Source organism: Betta splendens, chromosome 6, assembly GCF_900634795.4.
Source record: "Betta splendens chromosome 6, fBetSpl5.4, whole genome shotgun sequence".
In the NCBI taxonomy this organism is placed as follows: Eukaryota; Metazoa; Chordata; class Actinopteri; order Anabantiformes; family Osphronemidae; genus Betta; species Betta splendens.
The window spans coordinates 7135174-7145661 of record NC_040886.2 but is presented as its reverse complement, the minus strand read 5'-3'; the positions used below and the strand labels follow the sequence as shown (position 1 = coordinate 7145661).

Below are 10488 nucleotides of genomic sequence, written 5' to 3'. Positions count from 1 at the left end.
TTTGTGTCCAGGATGCAAACACACACACACGCACACACGCACACACACACACACACACACACACACACACACACACACACACACACACACACACACACACACACACACACACACACACACAAAGACTCTGAGTTTGTTTGGAGGAGCACAGGCCCAGAAAAGGACGCTCCTCCTCGGGGGGAGTCGCCCCTGGGAGTCAAGGATCTGGAGGTTACTCGAGACAAGCTTGTTAAATTCAACACCCACCAGTGGAGAATGTACTGTATGTGGAGGAGCAGGGACTAAAGCAAACAGCGTTTCTGCTGGAATGTTTAAACATTGGTTCCTTGAGGTCGTTCATCATACGAAATACAAAAGCGAGGCTGTCAGTGTCTTTGCACAGCAACAACTGCTATGACAGCTCATCTCTGATAGGCTGAATCCCCTAAAAGAAACAAGAGGGCGCTAAGAGCCTTTAAACTACTAGTAAATGGCAGTATGTGCAATCTTTACCTAGTTTACTATCTTTATTTTGCTTAAACACCAGTAGAGAGTGGAGAAAATGTTAATACCTCTGCAGGTGGAAAAGCCTCATAGCAGATAATTGCATTTTAATAAGGTTTGACTTAATGACTATACAGGAAAACACTGGAGGTGGTCACTTCATTTCGTATTTAAGCAGACAATTAAATTAGCTTTTCAGAAGTGTCTTCTCACTGGATGTTGAGATGGTTTCATGTGTCCTCTGGGGATCTTAGGGATTAAGTTCTGTGAGATCCCAACCTTTCAGTGGCTGTGACAGGATCTTAAAGCTAATCTGACTTGTTTATATGCTGCCATCTAGTGTCGGTTTACAGCATTATCATACATACTGTAAAAGCCCCAAAGCTCACTGAAAAACCAAACTAGACAAAAATGTGCTCAAACCTGAGCGACCAGCATGAGATACGACTCCTTTTAAACAAATTTAGTATGACATAATAACATCCTAGTGTGCTTGAAAGTATTTTCATTCTATAGTATTCTGGAGAAGAAATCAGATTTATAGCATTAGTGACTAAACACACAAATATGCTATGAGTTTTTAGAAATTGTTTAATAATAAAACTGCATTAGTCAAATTACAGACAACTCAAAAATCGGTATAGAAAAGGTTTTCTACAAATGTCTGAAAACCGTTTCATGTGCTTTTGGACTGATTCTAAACGGTGAATGTTGGGAAAACCTTGAAACTGCTCAGCAATATTACGTTATTGTCATTAAGGCCACGTTGGAGACTGACGAGGTCACAGCAGAAACACAGCTGCACACAAACACACGCTCAATAAACCAATTTGATTTGATTGGTCGGCCTCTCTGTGTAAAACATAAAAATATGATTTGTTATAAATAAAAATAATTAGAATGATTGTTCAAATTCTAATGCATTAGTTTACCACAGACACAAATGACTCTCCAATCAAACAGTTCATGCAACTCAGTATTATTATCATCACTGCAACCTGTGTTTCATCTACAGTACAATGTGTCTACTGTACTAATAGAGCGTGTTTATGTACAGAAACACTCCATTACCTGCTACAACCAATTTAATATCTTATCATCACTAAACTGTGTGCGCCACCGTCTCAGTCGCTGTCAGTAGTGCAGGTACAGGTCTAATGCTATTCTCAGGAAACAAGCTATGGCAGAAATTATGCTAAAAATGTTTGTTCATGACCAAGTTGGAGGTCGCCGAAAACACGGCAGATTGAAGAATGGAAGGCGCGTGCTTTCATTATCAAGGGACAAAAATGTTTCATAGTTGAGATCGAGAGACAGAGACGCTTGTTCTGGTCTCAGGCTGCACAGTCAGCTGTTCCAGCTCTACAGCGCGGTTTCCTTTGATTCTGGCAGAACTGGTTTGAAGGTCAGAATCTCTGTGAAGGTGTGACCTGCAGGAAGACGCGCAGCAAAGTAACTGATCAATACTGTCCGTTTGCCTGATTTCCCCATTGAGCCGCCATCTTCCCCAACCTCCCCCGTTCATCCTTACGTTTCCATTGCTCGAGGGTCAGGTCCGCGTTGTCCAGCGAGTGGTCGTACGGCTGCGCCTCCGTCTCCTCCTCCGGCTCTCGGTACTCGGAGAAGTACGGGAAGGCGAGGGCCTCCGCGGCAGTGACCCGGCTCTGCGGGTCCAGCAGCAGCATGCGCTCCAACGCGGACACCGCTGAAGAACGGAGGTGAAGGGAGGCCAGAAACTGTCACGCTCAAAATACTCCACAGCATATTTGAAAAGACACCGTACGGACGTGTACCTTCTGGATTAGATGTGGAAAACACCTTCTGGAGGTCCTTCTTCTCCACTTTGGGAAGACCTCTAATGTAGCTTTTGGCCTAGGAGAAACAACGGGTGCTTTTAATGGCTGGGATGCTTAGTGCCTTTAACGTTGGGCTGGGGCATAATCTACACTCACGTCCTCGGAGTCAAGTTTTGATACAAATTCCTGAGTCGGAGTTCCCGTGATCTTCATGATTTCACTCAGCTGATCTAGATCTGAAGAGCTGGGGTCAAGGTACAAGAATGTCTACTCAGGGTAGGTCTTACAAACTGATTAAAAGGTCTCTGGGACCTGTCAGTGGAGAACTGGAGGTTAATCCGACCATAAAAACATAGATTGGTCCGTGAACGCTCCTCGGAATTGTTTGTGGCAAAGCTCGCTGGGGTCAAAGGATACGGTCGCTGCCTTTAAAAAGAGGTTTCCCTTGCAGCATCTCTGCCATTATGCAGCCCACCGACCAAATGTCCACTAAAGAGGAGACACACAAATACCGTTCATTACCAAACATCTAATGCAATTATGTTTCAACAAATGACATAATAATGCTCAAATACTGTATATGTGCCTATTACTGTGCTCTGCTTTGTGGTTCTAACATTTAAACTGCCACAGAAGCAATAAATACTATTGTCTCTGCCAGCATTCCATGGACCAGAATGCATTGCAAGACACTACTGAAATATAAATAACTTGTTCCCTTGAGGTTTTCCAGTTCAAATGTAAAGCAGAGGGCAAGTTACAACACGAAAACCACTAATTAATGCTCCATTATAACATCATCACAGGAGGCCGTCGCGCTAACGGGGGCACTGAGCACGCCGAGGAGACATGACAGTGTGCGAGCGTGCTTCGGGGCTTAATTAGCGCCGCGTTACCAGTTTGGGTGTAGTGCATCCAGCTCAGGATGACCTCCGGGGCTCGGTACCAGCGGGTCACCACGTAGCCCGTCATCTCGCTGTCCGCCTGCCGCGCCAAACCGAAGTCCAGGATCTGACATGGGGTCGAAACCACGGTGCAGTGAGAGGAAGGGCCGATTTGGCGAATGGCCGCGCTGGGCATTACTGTACCTTCAGCTCGCACTCCTGGTTTATAGCCAGATTCCCTGGTTTGAGGTCCTGCAGACGTGCAGAACGGACAGGCCCACTGTTATTGTGACGCCGGGCCGGCGGCGCACGAGCAAGAGGAAAACCACATACAGAGCAAGAAGCACCAGCTGGGTCTTCTTAGATAAGACTGCGTGAATACGCTCTTTATCTCACACACACACACACACACACAACAGCGAGCAACAACAACCTACCCTGTGAATGATCCCGGCAGAATGAATGTACTGAAATACAGTAAGAAGTCAGCGTATCAGAAAGACAACACAACTCAACACAACAGTCAGACATAGTTAAGGTTCAGCTACCTTCAGTCCTTTGAGCATCTGATAAACTAAATACTGAATCTTTTCCTCCGAGAGCCTCTGCAGCTTCATCAGCTTCCCCAGATCCGTCCCCATGAACGGCATCACCAGATAACTTCAAGAGGAGAAAGGCAAAACGGACTGAGGACGGAGCGTAGAAATGAATATTGTATTAAAAAACTCCCGCTCACTTACAAGTCCTGGAATCTGTCCAGGGAGAGGTCAGCGGTGAAGACGTCCAACAGGCCGATCACCTGCATCACACACACGCAAGTGGGACTTTATATACAGACGTCAACAGCGGTTTTGTGGTCAGTCCCAGTGTTTATCTGCGTCTGGACCACTATGCACGGTTGAGGCGCGGGCTCACATTTTCATGCTTCATGTGTTTGAGCAGCCTCAGCTCCCTGTAGGCGCGCTTGGCAAAGAGCTCCGACTGGAAGGGCCTGTAGAGCTTCTTGATCGCCACCTTGACTCCAGTCCTCCACTCCACGGCCGAGCTGCCACGAGAGCCACATCACACGCCGTGAGGCCAAAAGCACACGTAACATCCTTTAAAGGTCAGCTGTTCTACGACGTGGCCGATATGAGCAACTATTAATATAAGCTTGAACCAGTCCGGGAACTTCCAGGTGAATGAAGTGACGTAATGCCTCTACTTTGACTCTCACGGAGGTGTACAGTAAGTGAATCATTGTTGCTGTCTTTACTTGTCAGGACAGTCGGAGTATGTGCGCGTACGCGCGCGCGCGCACGCTTCGCTTTGTCCTCTCACCTTGTTTCTCCACACGCTCAGTCCCAGTTGCTCGAGCGTTATTAAGTTGCGTTCACTTACTCAGGACACTTCAGCGTCCACCCACTGGGTTAATCAGTGACAACAAAGGGGCCGCGTGGTGCGAAATCCACAAAGGTGCTTTTCCTCATTCTTGCGTTTACTGTAAATACGCGCCGCCACCACCACCGCGCACGTGCTAGTCACGATTTATTCCATTCTTAAGCTCCCGTGAGCGCAGCGGGGACGATCGCGGCGAGGGTGCCGCGCTCCATCACACAAGGAAGTGAAGCAGCATGTGTTCAGCGGAGCGCACGGACTTTTTCTTTTGTTCGGCTGCGGGACAGTGCGGCCGCCTGCGCCGCACCATCTGTTAGCGCCGGTGCTTTGTTAGCGCGCTCCAGCTGGAGCGGCGGAGCGATCGGCCTCGCGGCGTCTCCCGGATTCGCCGTTTTCACTTACCACACGGCGCCGTAAGACCCGGTCCCCACCTGCCGCAGATCCCGGTACCGCTCCGGGACTTCCCACGAGGTTTTGTTGATTTCTAGGCGGCTGTAACCGGGTCTTACTCGCTTAGTCATGCTGTTTGTTTGCGGAATATTATTGGGAGTCTAAGAGAAACTGCTCTTTTGTTGTTATGCGTCCTCCGTCACTACACACCCATTGTCCCAGATCCCACCTATGCGCTCAACCTCGGTAATTGCGCAGCTCTGCGTGTCAGCCGCTCAGGACGCACCCAGAGGTTACCAAAGCCACTCCCGACGCCAGCGAGGGCACAAAGCAACGCTGAAAAGGAGCTGAACGTAAAAATACGACTTGAGGCATTTTTTTTATTATTTTTTTAATAATAATATTACTTCTAAAGTCTAAAATATGCACTGACTACGTTTCAACTTCTGCATAAGCTGTGTTGCATTTGCCCGGAATTGCCACGGCACTTTGAGCAAGAGTCGGGTGAGCACACGTTGAGAGCCTGCTGAGACACGTAGCTGCGTAACTGACGCACAGCTGTTTGCGCAGCACCTAAAGGTGTAAACCGTGGTGAGAGAAACACCGCGTGCCGTGACGTCTCCAGGAAATAGAACAAGGAAATCGACGCACGATATACAGACTGGAATTTTCAACCTGTGAGAAGGTCAGGTAAGCGTCCAAACACAAAGGGAAAATGCAGCTTTTATTATTAAAGAAATCAAGGCTACAATATATTTTATACTCATTAAATAAAAATAATATAATTTATGGAAATTTCTTTATTTTTATAATAGGCTTTTTAAGAAAAATTACAAAAATTCTAAATAGATTGGCTAAACAAAATGTAACCAAGGTAACATCCTGTTGCATAGATTCTTTAAAGGAGACAGAGCTGAAACATCGGCCCTGAGTCATATGAACTAACAAGAGGAGGTGTCACAGTAATAATAAATGGGTATAAATGCTTCATCACTGAATCATGTTTTCATACAATATGATGGAACCTTCTCTCAAACTGTTACAAAAAGTTAAAGTTGCAGTTCTTCTATTTCTGTGCTCCACTCCCAGCTGCAGTCTGACGCTGATAATAAAAACAGGCACGTGTCTATAATGTGGCAAAAAGAAGCAGTTTTCTGTTAAAAGAGAAGGAGAATATGCTGTGCGTGTTTAACTACTGCGGCTTTTTAACAACATTCTCCGTCTCATACACATAAGACTATTTGTCGAGGCGGCATCTGCCAATTTGTCAGAGTCAGACTTGTCACTGAAGGACTTTTTGTCTGAGTCGTCATTAATAGCTCAGCAGACACTAACAAGACAAGGAACAAGTTGAGGATATTTGTTGCACTCAGAAATACAAGAAATCTGTCTCATAATGTGGAGCTGTGCTTAATTATAACTGGGAATTCAAATTTTCACCTGATGCATCTCACGTTCAGGGGCAGAACGCAATTCCCATTTGTGGATTTAAAAAGCTGACCTAATGCCAGATTCCGTAAATGATGTTGGAATAAGCATAGCGTCAAATTTAGCCACTTCTCACACGATCCACAGTTTTCCACTATACGTGATCTTCATTCCGTGTTTTCCATCGATCTCAACTCATTCCTCGTCCGCTTAGTTTCAGCCAGGTTGCCTTTGGGACGCCGAGCCTCGTGCCTTCCTGGTCGCTGCCTGTCAAAGCGGCAGAGAGTTAACGGGGGACTTTAAGGTGCAAAGTGAACTCTCATGGCTTTAAGCAGGAACGCTAACGCCCAGGAAGTCACTATGAAGATCAGGTGACGCAGATCTCAGTGGCCCAGGCCGGGGGCTTGCTGTCATAGGGCACAGGATGTCTGGCTGTGGATGCAGACGCTGCCTCTTGCTGTTCCTCTGCCTCGTCTCTCTCTCCTGGGACGGTGCCGCCGCCTCCACCCACCGAGGCAGGAAGCTCCAGGCCTGGCTGCGACGAGTACGGCCGCTTCAGAACCGTAAGGACCCGCCGGACCTGCAGCACAATGAGCAAGTCAGTGAGTCAAATAGTTCCTTTTAGCCCAGATGTGAATAAAAACACCATGACAATATATTAGAAAATCAAGACTTAAAATAAAACATTAAGTACAACCGTCATCACAGTGGACGAGATGCTGACCTCAGTGAAGTCTCCGTTCTCCGCAGCCTCTATTGCATTCTGGGCAATGTAGTTTCTGAGCACCACGCGAGGGTTGGTGCTGTCCATCACCCTCACCCTCTCCTCCTGCGCGACACGCACGTCACTCTGGCCGTCCAACTCGCGGGCCAGACGCTTCCTGTGCCGGCGATAACACCAACACTCAGTAATGGAACGCGGTCAGACACAACATCCCCATTTCCTCCGCTTTCTCTCTGCCCTCCCCCCTTTATCAGTAACACTTCCACCCAACACCTTCCCACACACTAAATAAACGTTCCATACTGTCTGTGCAGTTCCTCCAGCTCCTCTCGTCGTGAACGCTACTACAGCTCTAATTTTAGATATGGTGCCTTTTTCCCAGCGGCCTCACCTGTAGAGCTGTAGCCACTGGGTCCACTCCTCAGCGTGTTTAGCTCTCAGCTCTTCCTGACTGGTCTCCATCAGGTCCTTCAGCCTGCCGAGTCGGTCTAATTGCCTCCCTAACGTCATCCTGTCTGAGATCATGTGGAACAGCGCTGGGTTGCTCTGAGCCATAGAGACCAGCATGGCCAACTCACTGGAAACCACAGTTAGGAATGTTGCTTGTTAAAGAAAGAAGGAGCAATGCAGCGTGTTTTGGTTTTATCTACAGTTAAACAATTCATGAGGAAAGAAAAGACGCAGATAAAGAGTAGATCTATGCGATTCCCTGTGGCTGGGCTTATTTATCTGATATTATGTTTAAATTTAAGTGTTATCAGACTGTCCTTCCATGACTCCAGTCAAATAAAACCATCTTTGTCCTTCGGGTGTCAGTAAAGAGCATGGGATTTCATCTATGGCTCCATAATTAGTGTCTACTATTTTCTAAAAAATCTAAAGGTAAGAGGTGTCACTAACTAACATCAGAAATCATTGATTCATTCAAACATTGATCGGTGTAAGTTTTATAGAAAACCTTTATTGGTAGCTTACCGTGGATCCATCGTGGGCTTGTTGGCAGCTTTAAGCTCCTCTAAGGATGCACACTGTTCCAACAGCAGCTCTATGGCTTGTTTGACAGCATTCTCTCCTTCATCACTTTCCCCATCACTGGGACAAGAAATCTGACTCAAACTGCGGAAGGTGTTGGTAAAGTCAGCACCTGCACAAAGGGAAATGTTATGATAACCAAGTGTTAACCCAATGATTTGTTTCCCCATACTTTACATGCAACACCTTATCTGTAATATTAAATTCTCTTTATATTAAAAGCTGAAAAAGTGAGAGTAAATGCTTTCTAATGCTTCTCCCACCTGTGTTGTGCATGGTCTGCAGCAGCTCTGTGATCAGGTTCTCATCCTCGGGCTCTTCCTTCTTCAGTAAGCCCAGTTTCTTCCTCATGTTTTCGAGGTAGGATTCATTGTACAGGCTCATGTACTCGTCCAGAACCGCCTTCGCACGGTCTGGGGGCAGCTCTGGAGCAAGAGCCTCTGCCAGCTTCACCAGGTTCCACCTGCAGACGGCCGGCTGGGCCTGGTAGGAGTAACGGCCAGAGTTGTCGGAGGCGTTGCAAATGAAGTCTGGATCAAACCTTAAAGAAACAGTGAACGTTAACTTCTACAGTATCTCCTAATTTTATGGATGCGTCATAACAAGACGGTGAACTTTGAATCAGCACTGGGTGAACACACCTGTCCATGAAGCCATACGGACCGTAGTCCAGCGTGAGTCCCAGAATGCTCATGTTGTCTGTATTCAGGACCCCGTGACAGAACCCTACACACTGCCACTGGGCAACGAGTCGGGCCGTACGAAGCACCACCTCCAAACAGCAAGAGAGGATAGGAACAATGTGATCTAATAACGGCCTGTCTCCTGATTATATTAGCAAAAGGGCACAGTGACTCAGCACATGCAGGCACTGAACCTTCTACGGCTTAATAGGATAAGAGCATCCAAAAGGTTCACACTGTAATGTCAGGCCTTTAATCAGATACGTGCTCATCTGAGCAGGATTCCGAGTGCTCGGCTTTTACAGTACAGGTGCTCGTACCTCCCTGAAGAAAGCCACGTTCCTTTCCACTCGGTCGGAGTGAGCTTGCTGGATCTCGGGATAAAACATTTCGATGACGTAGTCCATCATTTGTGCTCGGATTTCGTCGCGCCCATAACTGGGACCCTGGCGGCCCGTGAACTCATCCGCCGGCTTGAAGATTTCAAACGATCCAAACCTGCGCACAAGGAGGACAACGAGGACAAACAACTAGTGAAGATGAAGACCTCAGAGAAGCACGACAGAAGGTAACGGGGCCACGGCGTTCGGCTCCGCAGTCGGGACTCACCTGAGGAAGGTGGGAGCGATGCGGAGCACCACGGAGCATCTCTCGTAACGAGGGTTCCCGCTGTAGTACACGTCGCGCATGACCCTGCTGTCGGAGGTCACGACAGAGCCGGCTCTGGTGGTGGGGACGCCCAGGAAGAACATGGCCTCGCTGCAGAGGAATTCTCTTATGCTGGAGCGCAGCACCTTCCGACCATCAGCTTGTCTGCGGTGGTCAGAACAAACGTACACATCATCTATCCATCCAGCTGGCCCTTATTATTGCAAATCAGAGAAAAATCCGCAGATGTACCTGGAGTAAGGCGTGAGTCCAGCCCCCTTCACCTGTATCTCCCACCGGCCGCTGGGGTTTTCCTGCAGCAGCGCCTGGTCCAGATCGGGTGGCGCTCTCACCTCCCCCAGGTAGCAGGCCGCCCCGTCGCCCAGCTGCCCGGCGAACTGGCCAAACTGGTGCCCGCAGTAGCAGTGCGCGGCGGGCTCGGACCCGGGCATGACTTTGGAGCCGCTCAGGTACTCCGCTGCGAGCGGATCGCTCACGACCCGCTCCCCGTCGAGCCCGAGCAGCGCCAGGGCTTCGTGCGACACGGCCACGAACCGAGGCTCGGTCAGCGGCTGCGGCTTCACGCGGGAGAAGCACGCGCCCTTCACCTGCCGCACCCCCGCGTCCTCGCACGGGTCCAGCGGGAGTTTCCTCAGGGCGACGTTGTCGAAGGGGAGTCGCTCCAGCGGGGAGCGGCTCGTGACCAGGCCCATGTCGTCCATAACGACCGAGCCGAGGAGCCTGGACCCGGACACACCGGGGAGAAGGGTGCGTGACAATCCGAGCCGAGGTCCTAAATAGGCCATTCAGCTCGAGCCATCTGTCTGCTAATGTCCACGGGCCCAGCTATAAAGTAGCGCCTGCGCATGCTTTCATAATCCTGCTCGATACAACAACGGATGTTTGCGAAACTTGGCGTGCAACAGCAATATGTGTCCGGCAGGAAACTAATAACAAAGACGGAAATAGATAGAACCAAACCCAAACAAACATCAAAATAAAGGTCATAACAATTTCACTTCATGCAGCATTTAACTAACAAC

General features: G+C 48.5%; 2 protein-coding genes across 2 annotated transcripts; both read right to left on the bottom strand.

The window, feature by feature from the left end:
* Window positions 1–1056: 1056 nt before the first annotated feature.
* Window positions 1057–5247, bottom strand: mapk12a (mitogen-activated protein kinase 12a). The gene is made up of 12 exons (XM_029154158.3): window positions 4943–5247; window positions 4079–4208; window positions 3904–3962; window positions 3712–3823; window positions 3601–3630; window positions 3368–3415; window positions 3176–3290; window positions 2697–2768; window positions 2436–2515; window positions 2277–2355; window positions 2015–2188; window positions 1057–1913 (listed from the first exon to the last, which is right to left on the bottom strand). Exons 1-12 carry the CDS (start codon window positions 5059–5061, stop codon window positions 1846–1848), a joined length of 1086 nt encoding a protein of 361 aa, XP_029009991.1. The 5' UTR covers window positions 5062–5247; the 3' UTR covers window positions 1057–1845.
* A 388-nt stretch (window positions 5248–5635) lies between these two features.
* On the bottom strand, window positions 5636–10376 carry selenoo1 (selenoprotein O1). The gene is made up of 9 exons (XM_029154155.3): window positions 9698–10376; window positions 9407–9610; window positions 9118–9295; window positions 8756–8886; window positions 8378–8655; window positions 8058–8226; window positions 7474–7659; window positions 7083–7239; window positions 5636–6938 (listed from the first exon to the last, which is right to left on the bottom strand). Exons 1-9 carry the CDS (start codon window positions 10249–10251, stop codon window positions 6717–6719), a joined length of 2079 nt encoding a protein of 692 aa, XP_029009988.1. The 5' UTR covers window positions 10252–10376; the 3' UTR covers window positions 5636–6716.
* Between the last annotated feature and the right edge of the window lie 112 nt (window positions 10377–10488).